Source organism: Miniopterus natalensis, chromosome 6 (assembly GCF_054644295.1).
Source record: "Miniopterus natalensis isolate mMinNat1 chromosome 6, mMinNat1.hap1, whole genome shotgun sequence".
Lineage (NCBI taxonomy): Eukaryota > Metazoa > Chordata > Mammalia > Chiroptera > Miniopteridae > Miniopterus > Miniopterus natalensis.
Window position 1 is genome coordinate 43463369 of NC_142086.1, and position 17745 is coordinate 43481113.

At 36.8% G+C, this 17745-nt stretch overlaps 1 protein-coding gene across 1 annotated transcript in view; it reads right to left on the reverse strand.

Annotated features, from left to right (window-relative positions):
- Nucleotides 1-17745, reverse strand: part of POLQ (DNA polymerase theta) — a 76417-nt gene that overhangs the window by 31974 nt on the left and 26698 nt on the right. Inside the window, exons 10-16 of the mRNA XM_016199913.2 lie at nt 17132-17274; nt 14359-14563; nt 13869-14011; nt 8957-9150; nt 7946-8070; nt 6157-6400; nt 1164-4231 (exon numbers count right to left, since the gene is read on the reverse strand). Of these exons, the coding sequence (XP_016055399.2) occupies nt 1164-4231; nt 6157-6400; nt 7946-8070; nt 8957-9150; nt 13869-14011; nt 14359-14563; nt 17132-17274 (4122 nt within the window). The remainder of the gene's footprint in view (nt 1-1163; nt 4232-6156; nt 6401-7945; nt 8071-8956; nt 9151-13868; nt 14012-14358; nt 14564-17131; nt 17275-17745) is intronic.

A 17745-nucleotide genomic window follows, 5' to 3' on the forward strand; every position in this document is an offset into this window, starting at 1 on the left:
AGGAATATACGGGGCATTATTTGACCAAACAGTTCAATACTCTCAAAATCTGGAAGAGCTCAGTGAGGCTTTAAGATCATGACTATCAGTGGAGGTGCAAGTTCTACTTGAGATAAGTATTGGAAAGTGTAGCTAATGTACATTGTGAAAAATATAGTGCCTACCTATCTGCTATGTACTTTTGTGATTATACAAATAAGGAAATTATAGTTTAATAGAAAATAATTCATGAGCACTGATGATAAATAACCATCGTCATATACACACACTTAAGATATATTCAAAGTATCTATCTTAACTTTTAGAAATTTATATTTTAATATTTCTATATATTATGTAATAGCATTTAATACATATTATGTATTTTACATATATGCTATTTTTAAAAGAAAAATGTTGTTTAATGGTAAAGCTTAGCATGCACTAGCACCAGCCATGGCCTGGAGCTGAAGCAGCAGGGGCCTCCATGAAGCCTCAGGAACTGAAGAGGTTGAGGAAGGCAACCACCAAATAGAAGAGCCCCATGGCCTCAGGAAGGGCACTGCCCAGGTAGCATAAGAGAAAGAGCTGCTGGTTCAGAGACGGGCATTGCCAATGATCAAGCTACCAAACACTGTTCCAACATACGCTCCTGAATCAGCCATACCAATTGTGGTGGCCCCAGCAGCAACAAGCTTGACCATTGCATCAGTGTCCCAGGAGACAACACCGATCTGTAACTCCTGACAGGTCACCTAGGCTTGCGAGCTGCTGTAGGACGGCTGTTTAGATTACAGCTGTTTAGATTAGATCTCTGACCTACTTGAAAGGAGGCAGACACAGGCCTAATCATCCAGGTACAAAAGTAGATCAGAGCCAGAGGAATACATAGTACTTAGGTGGTCTGTATTTTTTTCAGTCTCCCAGCTTGAGTTCTTGGTTTCAGTGCTCAGCTCTCCCACCCATGTGTCTTGGGTTCAACCATCTCTTATAATAGAGAGCAACTATTATTTAATCTAGTTGTGCTGAACAATAAGGCTGTTCTACATGTAAACCCACATAAGAGAAATTTATTAAACTTTGAATAAATTTATTACATTTAATATCCAATACTGGAAAATTTCAGTCCCGCCTCAATCCACTATTTTACATATAAATGTGAAAAACTTGTTTTTAATTCTTACCTTGCTTAAACCTACCACCAATAGTAGCACTTGTAGATGTCAAATTACTGATCTTTTCACAAGCCAGTGAGATGGAAAATCGCTTTTTGCATTGCCACTCCTTAATGAACGTTTGAAAGAGAGTTTGGTCACTTGCTACATCAATTATGGTCAAGCTTTCTGCACTGCATGAGGCTGGAGTTAACTGCGATCCATCCTGTGATAACTGCAGTGAACTTGTGTCTCTAATAGGACTGTCATCTTTTAATTCATTTCTACTCTCTGGACTTAAGTCATGATTTTTAATATCTGAAAGTGAGCCAAATAAATAATTTTCACCAAGCTGTAAAACACTACTAGTTTTCTGAAGTTTTCCAGAAGACGTCCCAAGAATACCTGGAAATGAGAGCTTAGCAGCAGATGCTGGAATGGGTGTAGGAGGAATGAGTCCATTATCATCAACTATACCATTTTCTTTACAAAGCAAGAGTGATGGGGTGTCACCATGACCAGCATTGTTCTCGAGTGCCGCAGTCTTGCTTTTTACTTCAATATCAGGGGAGAATGAAACTCCCTGCACTTGATTTGGATCCAAATTTGAAACCACATCTTGCTTGTCATTTAACTCTGTATTTTTTCCTTTCAAATTAGACATGTTTATAGTGGTTAATTTTAGCTTTTCATTTTCTAGAGGACTGGATACTTTATCTAAAATCATTTGCAGTCCTGGACTTAAATCAAATGATGATCCTGACCATGTGATTGAATTGCTTTCCCTTGCCTCAGTTAATTTGGATTTTTGAGACCTTTCATCCTTATCTCCTCCAGTTACTTCTCTTTGGGGATAATCATTACCAACTGGATCACTTAGTTCTAATGCCCCAAAAGATACTGCAGTATTATGTTTATCTTGGGCAGGAAATATATCTACATTGTCCAAAGCTTCAACCATCTGAGCAGAATCCATTTCTGAAAATATAATAGACTCATCACTGAAACAAGTCAACTGCTGCTTATTATCTTGATTCCCATCCATATTTGATTTAATCGGGCCCTCTGGTTGTAGATACAGAGAATCATTGAAATGGTCTGATATTACTTCAAAAGAAAGGGGTTCTTTTGCTCTTACATCAGGTGCATGTTCTTTTACTAGGTATTCTTCACTGAAACTGTCAAAGAGTAAACTATCACTCAAATTCAAACTTGTTTCAGGAACTGGCAGACATTCTACTTCTGTATCAGTGGGAGTTCTCTTTAGAGGAACCAGAGATATAAGTGGTTTCATAGCTTCTTGTGTTTGATAACCTTCAAGAAAACTATTTAATTGGGAGTCAGTAACAGAAAGTTCATTCCTTTTGAAAGAAGGGCCATTTTCCCTCAAGAATATTGGAGAATGAAAAAGTGGGCTTTCTGGAGTCAGGATATCAACCCCATGTGAATCAGTGCTTTGTGTCACAGTATCTACAGTCTTAAGCTCCAAATGATCTGTATTTATCACTCCTGCAGAATGTGGTTCACCAGGAACAGTAGTGTGAATCTTGTTCTGAACAGAGCTCGAATTCTGTTTGTCTAGGCCCTTCTGCATTATCTCTGTGGCCGGGTTGGTGTCCTTTGCTCCTTGTTCAGCATTTTCAGTTGCCATCTGTTGTAGAATTTTCTCTGATTGAGTATCCAGGTAGAAACTATCTTCAAAATCACAAGAAACTAACCCTAAGTCAAGGACACAATTCTTTTTAGTTTTTTTTGCTGCATAAACATCTGTTTTTTCTTGTATTCTAGAGGTATTTAGAAAATCCTCCTGATGATCTTTAGATTTACCGAACGCTCCAGTTGGTAGATGTACTCCACTGGGTATCTCAGTGCTGCTTATATTATCTCCAGATATCTGAAGATTATTTGATTTCTTTTCCTCAGCATTAAACTCTACACTTGTACATTTGATAATAGCATTTGAGTCTCTATTTATATAACTACTGATTGTATCACAAGGCATTAGCTTCTCTATTATTCTTTTCTGTTTGGTATAGGTGTTTGTCTGTTTATCAGACTCCTCCGGGCACGGGTTAATTGGATTGGTACCATGGTGTTTAGCATAAACATTCTGGTTTTTTGAACCATTTTGTATCAGCACTTTGTCTATTTTGTCTGACTCACTGACAGCTAACCCTCTTCCATTCTCACTAACCACACTAGTGGCTTCACAAGTCCCTTTTTTACTCTGGGATCCTGTGGTAAAATATTCCACAAGGATATCATTAGTTATTTTTTTGTTCCTTGAATGACTCTGCTCTGTCTGTGATGGGAATGATGCATTTTTAGCTAATGGCCCTGGACTTCTAAATTCCATATTCTTTTCCTCTAAGATAAATGAATCTTCACAATGAGCAAGATTAGTCTGTTTTTGTAAATCAATTTTACACATCCCAGTGTCTGTCACAGGGCTACTGTCTCTGGATCGTTTCAGATGCTTACTATGTTTCCAAGATCGAAAGGGTGTACTCATCTTTTCTGAACTAAAATTCAAAGCTTTTTTTCTTTTCTCAGATGAAACAGTCTGAACAAATTTCTTAGTGCTTGTTTTTCCCTCATTCAAAGAGGTTTCTAGCTTCTCTTTACTTATATTCACATAAGCCCGTTTTCTTGCTCTAGAAATTGAATGCAGCTGACGTTCTTGATTCCCATCCTGAAACTGATTAGAAAAGGAATTTGTATGCTCTCTGCCTTTATCTTCATCTAAATCTCGCACTTTATTTGGTGACTCCTTAACAGAAGAATCACTAAACACTGTGTTACTTTTTTTCTTTGATGTTAATCTTTCACAAGGCCTCTTAGTTTGGAGTATAAATTTATGCTCCTTTGCTTCTGACTTAATGCTGGTCAATGATTGTGTATCAGAATCTAAAAGGGATTGTGGATTCCACTGCACTCCCATTTCAGCTAAGTCCTGCTGGAGAATCATTTTGGCTTCTTCTACGATAAGGGCTGCAGCCTCCCTTCCTGATAAGCCTTTTCTGCCCGCCACCCAAGCAGTTCGCATGTTCCGACGTTCTTCAACAGCTTCCTCTTCCTCATCGACTGCTTTTCGGGTACTAGGAGAAAGATAGGAAAAGAAACAAATTAATGCACTGATTCATTAATACAACAAATATTTATTAAGCATCAACTGTCCTACGAATGGAAGAAGTAGCACTGAACAAGAGGAAAATATATCTGCTTTCATAGAACTTACATTCTAGTTGGGGAAATCAGAGAACAAACAAATATTAAAATATAGTCTATGTCAACTGATGATAAGAGTTGTCCACAAAAATGAAACACCAAGAAGGGATGAGTGATACTACAATTTTTAAATAGAATAATAAGGGAAAGGCTCACTAAGACAGATTCTTTACATAAAAACCTAAAAAAAGTGAGCTTATAAAACTTTCATTGAAAACAGATCCTCCTACATAATATGAACTCTGGAAAAAACATTTGAAGAGACTATAGAGTGACCAAAAGAAAGTAGAAACCGGTAAAGAGTTGAGACTAGAAGAAAGAAATGGCAGTGGTTGCCTGGACAGGTGTGGCTCAGCGGCATATATTTCTAAACAAGTATGCATATATCCAAAGATTATGTAAAAATCAGAGGCTCCAGAGAACAGTTTCATAAGAAGGTTTTAAAGCATACTCCAAGTAGACTGCAGCCAGAGGCATGCCCCAAAGTGACAAAATAACACATCACAGAGGCACACCCCAAAGTGACAAAAATCACACATCAGTTGTTCTTCTGGCCTGGGGTCACAGGAGTGACCTGGGCCCTACAGCTCCACTGAGTATTGCCCTAGTGAGGACTCTACAGTGGCCCTGTACTATGGCAGTTTTCTCCCTGGGTTGCATTCCTAAGACTCCAGGCAATTCCATCATTCAAAATCTAGGTAGAGGTAGCTACACCCCCACAGCCATGCTGGGTACAGGATATGTGGCACCAGGGTCCCACAGGAGCCATAGCTGGGGGGGCAGGGGGGAATGCAGAGAGCAGAGTCATAATGTGAGGTGGCACTGGGGGACAGAGAGGCTGCTCCTTTGATTATCCCCTATCCCTTCCCACACATATTACAAGTTTCAGAGCCTGTGTCAGACCTAAACTGAGTGTGAGGGATGAAACATTGAACTGAAAATGAGACTGACCCTTTTATAAATTTAGAACAAATTTTTAATACCTGAAAATAAAACTGTTAAAACCTATAATTGCCTAAATAGCAATAGGATCTGGCTGAGGTTTCATATAAGAGTGAGTTCAAAGAACAGTGGTTGAGAAAATATTTAAGCTATTCCTTGATTATATGCTGAGTCCAATCCATTTAATAAATTGGTTATGCACATATGCACAACAGTCAAGGAATCCTCTTCTCACAATTGCTTTGAGGGACTAATGTTCCAAAGAATATTCAAGAGCAGTATATTTTAAAGTGCTCTAGCCTGCCCAGTCGGTGAGGCTCAGTGGTTAAGCATCCACTGAACCAGGAAGTCACGGTTCGATTCCCGATCAGGGCACATCCCAGGTTATGGGCTTGATCCCCAGTAGGGGGCGGGCAGGAGTTAGCCAATCAATGACTTTCTCTCATCATTGATGTTTCTATCTCTCCCTCTCTGAAATCAATAAAAACATATTTTAAAAAATAAATAAATAACATAAAGTGCTCTTGCCTAAAGAAAATCTAAGATGAGCCCTGGATATATTTTGAAAATCTAAATCCATCAAAGCAGAAAGCACTGGTAACTTACCTTTACTCAGTCTTTCTAGGGGAGGATTATGATACTTTCAGAAATGTCTTTTAAGTCATGAAATATTTTAAAAGTATAAAAAATGAAAAGTAATCCTAAAGGGGAAAAAGCAGCCACATTTTCTTCCACTTATACCAAATATGTCATATTATCAAAGAGAAAAATATTTTAATACAGTATCTATTATATACAAATTGACATGATTTTTCAATTTAATAACTCTCTACAGACAGAGGGACTCTCTTACCTTTTAAAAGGCACAGCATTTTTCAGAACAGTCTCCAGCTCAGCAATATTTGCCCTGGCAAGATCTGCCACAGTAAGAAAGCCGGAAGCATAGAGGAACCTGGCTCTCTGGGCATTAAGTAAGGACACCCGGATAAGGTCACACAGCTCCCTCTGGATGCCAAATGTAAGACGCTTCTGAAATTGGGAAAGCAGTAGTTCCATGTTGTGCCAGCCTAGGCGGTTGGAAAACACTGTAATCATCCCTGGAATATGCATAGAATACTTATTGAATTAAAAATTCTTTATAGATCAATACTCTATTTCTTTAGATATACTTTTGTTTCATTGTTTCCTTTTTTCCTGGAGAGTTGTAAAGTTTAACAGGTCCAAGGTGTAAGTTAACATTGATGTGAGAGAGAAACATCAATCAGTTGCATACTGCACATGCCCGGATGAGGGATCAAACCTGCAACCTGGGTATGTGCTCTGATAGGGAATAGAGCCTGCCACCTTTTGTTATATGGCATGACACACCAACCAACTGAGCCACACGGGCCAGGGCGGGCTCATTTATTCTGAATCATGTACTTGACATTTGAAAAACACTAAGGCAGAGCACATAACCACAAAACAAAAAGCCCTCACCCTAGTTCATTCCTCTCTTTTACTCTCTCTTCCTTTTTTTTTTTTTTTTAAGGAAGAAAGAACTCTTAAAAGCAGATAAGGGACTCTTTCCACCTAGAGGAAAATAAGAGAGCTGATTTAAATATTCAAGTACTGAGAAAACTTTAAAAAGTGAAGCTCCCATTTATATTTTCTTCAAAGAAAGGTTGCCCAGCTCAATGGCTAGACACTCTTGAAATAAAGAGGCCAGAGCAGCCAAGGGCCAAGTCATTAAGAAAATCACTTCCCTATGAGAACATTAACCCTAGCGGCAATCTGTGATCTTTGATGCCAGTGAGTTGAAGGGTGAGTCTCTCCTTTCTTACCACCCCACCCCCATCCTTCTGCAGTACTCTTTCACATGTACACACCTTCACAATACTCACACCCTCCAGCAGCCCAGGGTTTCCTTCCTAAGGAATTGTAAGGATGTCTTAGTAAAATCAGACCCATAACTTCCCCGTTTGCCTAGCTTATAGAATATAGGTTTAATTTTATTAAGCAAGATTACAGTGTCCTTAAAGAAGAGGTAATAATTTAGGTCAGGCAGAAATCCAGAAACCCCTCCATAGACATCCTCCTCAATAGCAAGTATTAATCAGTAACTAGATTTAAAAAAGGGAGATCACTGAGAACTTCGCATCTGTTTCTTCTTGAAACAGGCAACAGGAAAAATAAAAAAGGGAAAAAACAGGAAACAAAGGTGTCCTGATGATGTTACAGACTACAAAAATTATGGCTTGACATGATCCCTTCACTTTTTTTTTTTGATCCTCACCTGAGGATATTTTTTCCATTGCTTTTCAGAGAGAGTGGAAGGGTGGGACGGAAGGAGGGAGAGAGAGAGGGAGGGGGAGAGAGAGAGAGAGAGAGAAACATCAATTGGTTGCCTCCCGCACTCGCCCTGACCAGGGACATGGGATGGAGCCTACAACTGAGGTACATGCTCTTGGCTGGAATCAAACCTGGGACCCTTCAGTCCTCAGACCTATCATCTAACCACTAAGCCAAACCCACTAGGGCGATCCCCTCACTTTCAGAGAAGACTACAATCAAAAGGAATTTGAAAAAAAAAAAAAAAAGTAATCTCAACTTGACCTCAAACCACAGTCTTAAATAAATGTGGAAGTCCTTGTTTAACTGACCTGCGTAAACAGCAGCTGACTGTTGTAAAGACTGAATCTGCCCACGATTGCATCCGTATTTCCGATTAATTTCCTTTAAGGGAACTTCACTGATTAAATCTAATAATACAAGACTGGTAAAAAACCTGGAAAGTAAATCACCAAAAGTATGATGAGAGATCACTATGTCTACTATGAAGGTACAACGTATGTTGCAAAACAAGTAAGAACCAAAAAGGCAAGAGAAGGTTTGCACTCTGAGAAGATTGCTAATAAGATATAGGATTATTTGACAAATATTGAGCTCAATGTTTGTAAATTCTGACATATATTAGTACTATAGCATAGAACTTAGTATCTGCATAACAAAAAGGTATCCTTCGTGTTTCAATACTGCTGACTAATTTCAAGAAATAAGACTTGGTTCTTGTAATAGCACAGAAATTTAAAACAACACTTGATACACAGTTATATGATCATTTAATCATATTTCAATAAAATAACAGAATTTGAGTATAAAGAACAGTTTTTATTTGAAAGGCAACAGTACCAGAAATAATTCAAGTATATAAACCCTTACAAAGTTTATACTTGACTATATTGTAAATAACATACTAGAGACTAATGCTTTAAGAAAAAATAATTGTATTATATTTCAAAAAAGCTAAAAGCCTATGCAGTTTCCCCAGCTGAATCTTTTAATTGGCTCTTCCCTACTGGTAAGGAATCATTTCTAAGGCTGTTAGAAGCATCCTTCCTTTCCTTAAAGCATCCTGACTCACATTTTCTTTAAGGAGGAGAAGTAATTGAATGCTCTATCATAAAATGTCTTCATATATAACAGCTTCTAAACTACAAAGAACAAACTAATATATTAATAAATTCAGTAAATACAGTAAATTGAAAAGTTTTACTATATGCAGCCAAAACTTTGACTTTAATGACAATGAAAGTGACTAAAATAAACTGGACAACTACTGCATATCTAATGCCGTCTTAAATACTAAGTAGTCCAGGCTCCTTGATATTTACCTTTTATGGATGGCCATTTGTCGGTGTTGTCTCTCAGTTCTGGCTACTACTTTTCCCTTCACACAGCGAGCCAAGAACCCTTCTTCAACTCCCACTAGCTCTGCCACCCGTTTCATAGAAGTTGGCAACTTCTCCCATAAACAGAAAAACCGATACCAATCAATAGTAGTCCAATCCTCAAACATAGGTGTAACCTAAAGGGAAGAAGCATCATTCATTAGCTAAAACTATTGCATTACAAAAGGAACAAGTAAATGTAAATATCATATTAAAAACAAAAGCCTCAGAATTTAAAAAAATTTGTAAATGTGATAATACCTCATTTATATGGAAACTTCATTTATTCATAAACAACCCACAGCCAAGAGAAAAAGAGACCACGAAGTATACAAACTAGATTTTACAGACTCCAAGAACTTTAATCACAGACACTTTTAATCTCAATATTCTGATGTTAAGCATCCTAAGTATTTTATATGCTCTCTAAGAAAGAATCACGAAAATAAAAAGAGTGAAGGGAAGGAGGAATCAATATCCACACCTACTACAATATATTATCTAAAGTGTCCTGGGTTTGCCTGGCCAGACATGGCTCAGTGGTTGAGCATCAACCTGTGATCCAGGAGATCACTGTTTGATTCCCGGTCAGGGCACATGCCTGGGTTGAGGGCTCGATCCCCAGTGAGGGGCATGCAGGAGGCAGTAGATCAATGATGACTCTCTCATCATTGATGTTTCTATCTCTCTTCCTTTCTCTGAAATCAATAAAGACATGTTTTTTTAAAAAATTGAAATAAAATAAAGTGTCCTGGGTTCAGCAAGAAAAGAAAACCTATGAGACATGTAAAGAAACAGAAAAGTATGTACCAAACACAGGAAAAAAGTAGGCAAAAGAAACACCTTTGAGAGGTTCCAGATGTTGGAAATATCAGACAAAGACTTCAAAGCAGACATTATAATTTTGGTCAAAGAACAAAGAAAACCAGGCTTAATGAAATAAAGGAAGGTCTAATGACAATGTCTCATTAAGTAGACAATGAGTAAAGAGAAAGATATGATTTTTAAAAAGAAATAAATAGAAATTCTTAAAAAGAAATAAATAGAAATTCTGGAGTTGAAAAGTACAATAATTGAACTAATTCACTATAGAGCTCAACAGCATATGTAAGCTGGCAGAATCAGCTAACATGAAGGTATATTAATAGAGATGATGAAATCTGAAAGGAAAGAAAAAGGGAGGAAAATGAACAAAGCCTAAGAGAAATGTGGGAAGCATTAAGTGCACCAACACATGCATAATGAAAGTACCAGAAGAAAACAGAAAGGAACCAAAAAAAGTTTGAAGAAAGTATGGCTAAAAACTTCCCAAATTTGATGAAAAGCATTAATCTACATATCTTAAGAGATTAAGTGAACTCCAAGTAGAGTAAATGCAAAAGGATCCACACCCAGACACATCATAGTCTAAAATATAAGAAACCAAAAATAGAGAAAATCTTGAAAGCAGCAAAAGAAAACTTATTATATACCAGGGAAACCCAATAAAAGAACTGACTTCTCATCAAAAACAATGGGGGCCAGAATGCAGTGAAATGACATATTAAAACTGCTGAAAGAAAAAAACTGTCAAACCAGAATCTTATGTAAAGGAAAACTATCTTTCTAAAATAAAGGCAAGTTAAAACCACAATGAGATATCACCTCACTCCTGTCAGGATGTCTATCATCAATAAATCAACAAACAAAGAGTGTTGGTGTAGGTGTGGAGAAAAGACAACCCTTGTGCAGTGTTAGTGGGAATGAAGACTGGTGCCACCACTGTGTAAAGCAGTATGGAGTTACCTCAAAAAATTAAAAAGGAAACTGCTTTATGACCCAGAGATTCCACTTCTGGGAATTTATCTGAAGAAATCCAAAACATTAATTCAAAAGAATATACGCACCCCTATGTTCATTGCAGCGTTATTTACAATAGCCAAGATTCGGAAGCAGCCCAAGTGCCCATCAGTAGATGAGTGGATAAAAAAGCTGTAGGACATTTACACAATGGAATACTACTCAGTTGTAAAAGGGAAGAAAATGTTACCCTTTGCAACAGCATAGGTGGACCTGGAGAACATTATGCTAAGTGAAATAAGCCAGTAAGAGAAAGACAAGTACCATGATTTCACTCATATGTGGAATTTAATGAACAAACTGAACTACGCAAAATAGAGACAAATTCATAAAGAGCAGGCAGACAGTTCTGGCTGGGGCAGGGAGTGAAGGGATTAAGCAAAAGAAGAAAAAAAATGAGAAAGAATTCATGGACTGGACAACAGTGCGGCGATCGTGGTGGGGAGGGATGTTGGGGAGGTAGAAGAGGGCAGAGGGAATAAATGGTGATAGAAAAATTAAAACACATTTTTTAAAATGTAAAATGACAAGCCACAGAATGGGAGAAAGCATTTGCAAATTATATATCTAATAAGGGACTTGTATCCAGAATATATAAAGAACTCTTACAGCTCAATAATAAAAAAATAACTAATTTAAAAATGGGCAAAGGGTCTGAATAGATATTTTTCTGAGGATGATATTCAAATAGTCAATAAACTCATGAAAAGATGCTCAACATCATTAGCCTTTTGGGGAAATGCAAATCCAAACTATAATGAGGTAGTACTTTGCACCCATAAGGTTATATTTTAAAAGACAGATTAAAACAATTATTGGAGAGGATATGCAGGAATAGGAGCCCTTATACATTGCTGGTGGAAATGTAAAATTATGCAGCTGCTTTTAAGGAGTTTGGAAGCTCCTTAAAAATGTTAAAAATGGAGTTACCATGTGATCCAGCAATTCTACTCACATGGAAATATCCAAGAGAATGCAAACATGTGTCCATACAAAATCTTGTAGGTGAATGTTCACAGCAGTGTTATTCACAATAGCCAAAAAGCGAGAACATTCCAAACATCCATCAATTGATGAATGGATAAAGAAGTAGTATATCCACATGATGAACTATTATTCTGCAATATAAAGGACTTAAGAATTGATATATACTGGAACATGAAATTTGAAAACATTACGCTAAGTGAAAGGCCACATACGATATGATTTCATTTATATGAAATTTTTAGAATAGGAAAGTCTATAGAAACAGAAAGCACATTCATATTTTAGTGGTGGCCCAGGACTAGGGAAGGATGAGAGGGTTGGAAGAAAGTGGGGAGTGGCTGCTAATGGGTACAGGTTTCCTTCTGGGGTGATAAAATGTTCTGAAGTCAGACATTGGTGATGATTGCACAAACCTGAATATACTAAAAATCACTGACTTGTACACTTTAAATGAGATGCTATGTGCATTGCATTGCAACAAAGCTATTTTTTTAAATAATCAAATTCTCTGAGAAAATTTTCAGAATACTCTTGAAAGTCCAAAAACAGGCTTAAAGAAATAGAGAAACATCTGTTTTTATTAATAAGGCCAATCAACATTTAAAAAAAAAAAAAGATGGCAGTCATTTCCTCTCCATGTTAATGTGCAAATTTAACAATACCAAGGAAAACATCTAGTTAGTTTTAAGTGATATTATATTAAAAGGTAAGCAAGCAAGACTACCTGTGAGCACTGAAGAAGGACAGCAATGAACACAACTAGCTCTACTAGATAAAACATACAATAAACGCTTTTAATTAAAACAGAGGTACTACTGTACAAATTGGTAAAATTGGTCTGTTGTCAGATCAACAAAGGAATCAGAAATATACCCAACAGCAAATGGAAATTAGAGATATCTAAATACAAAAGCAAATTAGTACGTAAGATAAAAATTGAAGGAAAAATTAAAAAATAAAAGCTGTAGAAAAAACTTGTCATTGTGTGTAAATTAACCTTTTAATAAATGAAGCTGTCACGACAGACATTATGAAAAACTGATAAAAGAGTAAGAAAAATACTTCTGATTCAAAACTTCATAAATTCAGCTACATTTGTAAAAAATGCTATACGAACAATAAACAAAGTCAAAAGCCAAGTGAAAAACTAGGAGAAAAATACTTTTAATTGATACCACAAAGTACTGTTCTCCCTCATACATAAAAGGACTTTTACAACTCAAGAAAAGGACCAAATCACAATAAAAAATGAGTTTAAGTCACAGACAAGTCATAGGGGGGAAAAGCATATTGCCCTTAAATATATGGGAAAAAATGTTTCAATTTATTCATAGTAAAAAATGTAAATTAAAACCACTCAAAATACAAAAGCTTGACAATAGACTCTGTTCATGAGTTTACGGGAAAATAAGCACTCTTTCAAAGCACTGGTAAAACTGGAAAATGATGCAAACTCTATAGAAGGCAATTTAACAAAACCAAAATCACATACGCCTTTACACTGTACCCAGCAACAGCACTTCTGGGAGTCTTTCCAAAGATGCTCCTCCATCAAAACTAAACAAGATATGCACCAAAGTTTTTTACCTGCAGCATCATTTACCATAACAAAATATTGGAAACAACCCAAAAGTCCAACTACAGAGAACTGATTGGGTACAATGGTATATCCACACCCACGATGGAGTTATACAGATATAAAAAAAGGGTAAAAAATCTCCATGAACTGATATGAAGTGATTTCCAAGATATATTAAGAGAAAAATACAAAATAATGTATATAATATATCATCCCTTGTATAAGAAATACAGTAACAATATATATAAGCATTTGCAAATATTTATAAAATGAAACACAAAAGAGATACACCAAAAACTAGTGAAAGTAGTTATCTAGGAAGGGCGGTGGAAATGGCATGCAGGGGATAGAGACAGGCATATACATACACACACACACACACACATATACATATGTATACATATTTCTTCCCATTTTCACCAATATGACAGTGAAGAAAACAGAACTTACCAGATAGACAATATGCAGATCATTCTCTAAAACAAAGCCCTTCATTGCTCTTTGGAGATCAGCAAAAATATCTAAAGTATCAGCTGGAGAAAGTGAGGAAGAGAGAGTTGCCGAACCAAGATGTGTCGGATGATACACCTTTCCTGGTTTGGGTGAGGGGGTGGGAAAATAAAGGACCAGATGCTGAAAATAAAACAACACACTGTCTTTTTGTATTCTGTAATTAACCTTTTAGGCTCTGATAAATTTTACAAACAGACTCTTGGCCAATGCATAAATTTTTTATAAGCAGGCTCTGTGCTAATTATCTGATGTTGCTGAATACAACACTGACTTGCTAAAAATGAGTTGATACACGCATTGAAAAATCAGTTTCCTTTTATACTGCTTGAAGAACCAATTTCCTCTTACTAATCAGTCACACACCTTCTAAGTCACTAAAGATGAAAAAAGTGAGTAAATTGAAACTGAGAAAGCATAGTTACCTTACCTTCTGTTCCATCACTAGCTTCAGTAGTCTGGATGAACTCATTTTCTAGTAGCCACATTACACAGGACTCAATTGCTCCAAGTTGGACAGGATCTTGATTTTTCTGAATTCCCTGTTTCCCATCTTTCATACTTGCAGCCAAAAATGTGCAAGAAGCATAAGTCTGCATATCTTGTGATGTACTTGCCACTCCACCAACTATTATCTGTTACAAGAGGTTTGAAATTTTCTGTAACTTTTTAATAAGACATGCAGACCCTCATGATATAAAAGAAATGAAGTGATTTTGTTCTCTTAAAATATTCTCAGCATCTATAATGTAGAGACTCTTTTTTAACTCTTCCATCATCATTTGTTATAAATGTAGATAACATCTACTGACAACAGGAAAAGTTTTCCTGAAAAGTAGACACAACATTTTCTCATCAAGGAAAATAAGTGAATCATTATCTACCTGAAATGTGGAAACTAACAACATATATAAAGGAGGCTGTGATGGCTCATGACCAACAAACAAACCAATTCTTCTCATCCTTCTTCTGAAATATGTGGGCATAGAAAAACGCTAGTGTTAGGGGCAGAGATGCTGATCATGCTCTGTTGATGGTGAATGTTAGCTATAGTTTTAAGAAATATTAATCATGTTCTGTTAACTGTGATTGTTCTGTTCTAATTAGAAAAAGCACTGCCTGGCCGGGAGTGGCTGAGCGGTTGAGCATTGACCTAGGATCCAGGAGATAGCAGTTCGATTCTGGTCAGGGCACATGCCAGGTTGCGGACTGAATCCCAAGGAGGGGGCGTGCAGGAGGCAGCCAACCAATGACAACCTTTCATCATTGGTGTTTCTCTCTCTCTCTCTCTCTCCCTCTCTCTCTCCCTTCCTCTCTCTGAAATCAATAAAGATAGATTTTTTAAAAAGAAAAAAGAGGAAGAAAAAAAAGAATCTAAAGTCCTACTGAAAGAACTCAACTTTAAAAACAACAACAAACAAACAAAAAGCACTTTCTAACCTGGCTGGGAGTTGTATGCCCCAGGACATGGGAATTACCCTTGGAATGCGGTCCATTCTCCTTTTCCAAGAACTGCCTATCATTGGGGAAAGATTAACCACCTTGTTCCTGAAATCATGGAATCCCAGAGGCACCTGGCCTTTGCAACCCCCAGCCCACATTGCCTGGAATCTGGTCCTGGAGGCACCCATCCTGGAGTCCCTGAGGAGCCTGCCTTGCCTACTTCCCCATACCTGTAATTCCTACTTTCCCATGTAATCTTTGTGCTTCTACCCAATATAAGCAGCTGGCTTATGGGGAGGGCAGCAGAGCAGATTTTCATGGATGACCATTACTGCTCTCCCATACTGCCAGCAATGTTGGAATAAATGCTCATTTATTCTAATTCAAATACGATTCAACCCTGTCTCTGCTTAATTGACTCAAGTGGTGACAGGCAGCCTGGACCCACTGTTGTCTGGTTTCACTAGTATGGAATATTCCCTACCCAGAAGAGGGTTTGGGAATAGGTGTAGAAAAAGATGAAGTCCATTGGGTCTTGCGGATATCATTTTCCCACAACTGTTCAATTATATGTACTGATTTGCCACTTGCCTTCTTTCGCTTAATACATGTTGGAAGCATTCCAAATCATCCTAAAGAGTTATCTCAGTTTCTCCAAGATTTATTTAGTATTAATGGTATTTTGGTTGTTTCCAGTTTTTTCTTATTACCAATAATGTTATAATAAACGTTCTTGTACATTTAATTTGACATAATTTCACAAATAAATTCCTAGGTAAAATTCCTAGATGTAAATCTGCTGGATAAATGGTGGTGTGCATTTTTTTAAATCTTAGTAGGTATGAATAAGTTATCCTCCAAAAGAGTTTCAGCAGTGTATGAGAGTGCCTACTTTCTTCATCCTTACCAACCCTATGTTATCAATACTTCTTTATTTTTATTTAACTGAGAGATAGAGAAAAATAAGGAAGAGTATGAGCACAGGCACCAGTACCCCCAGCACCACTGCTAAAGTCAATAGCAAGACTTGCTGGTATATGAATAGAACACTTTTCTGAATAAATACATGAAACATTTTAAAAAGGTTACCTTTGAGGACTCTGAGCAGAAAGTTTGATTTTTCACACTAAATCTTTCCTTATTGCTTGAAACTTCCAATCATGTGATTTATAATTTGATATTATTTTTTTTAAAATATATCTTTATTGATTTCAGAGAGAGGAAGGGAGAGGGAGAGACAGAGACAGAGATAGAAACATCAATGATGAGAGAGTCATTGATCAGCTGCCTCCTACACACCCTCCACTGGGGATCGAGCCGGCAACCCAGGCATGTGCCCTGACCGGGAATAGAGCCTCAGTCTCCTGGATCACAGGTATCATAGGTCGGTGCTCAACCGCTGAGCCATGCTCGCCGGGCATAATTTGATATTATTTTAAAGTTAACAGGTATAATCTGGATGGAGGAACTAGGGTCCATTTTTGTCACCTTTATTTTTAATTTAGAAAATTATAAACAATATATAAAAAATAAAAACCATCTGGCATTTGGGTTTTAATGCATTGTTTTGAAATGGATTGTTACAGCACTAGCTATATTAAATTTCAGGAAATAACTGTACAAAATAGAAGAGATTCAGACTTGGGAAGGCTATAAATAACCTTGTAAAGAAATACAAGCTAAGATTTTTCACATACTAAAGTTAAACCATTGTATGATAGGTACAGAAGAGCAAGTGGTAATTTAGTGAAGACTCTTACCTCCAGAATAGCTCTTATCATGCTTGCAGTGACTTCTTCCCCTCCTTGTCTTCGCAGACAGCTGCAAACAGGTTTTAGAGATCCCTGAAGTAAAGCTATGCCTTTTGATTTCTCAGAGTTCTTACAAATTAAGATACTCTCACCTATAACAAAAAAAAAAATCAAAATCAAATGTTTGCATAATCTCAACACATCTCCATAAGATACTTGCTAAAGAGAACCTAATTGGCTTACTTGTTTTAAAGGCAACAATAGATGATAGCGACTGTTACAGTCATAGAATTACTGCTAATATTTTTAATTTCCAAACTTTGGATCGAAGGGAATCAGAATATGCACGTCACACTAAAAGATGCCACTTCTTTCATATTAAGGATTATTTTGACCTGAAGGCAACTAGGAAGGGGCAAACACAGAAAAAAAGCCTTCTTTCTACTTGTTTAGAAACAGGACATAAATTTCTTTTTAATCACTTTGAAAATTATATAATTGCCTAATCATTATGCTGTACACCTGAAGCTAATATAAATAATATTGAATGTCGACTGTAATGAAAAAATAATTTTTTTTTTAATTAAAAAAAATAAAACCTCTAAGTGTCAGTTGGGCACATG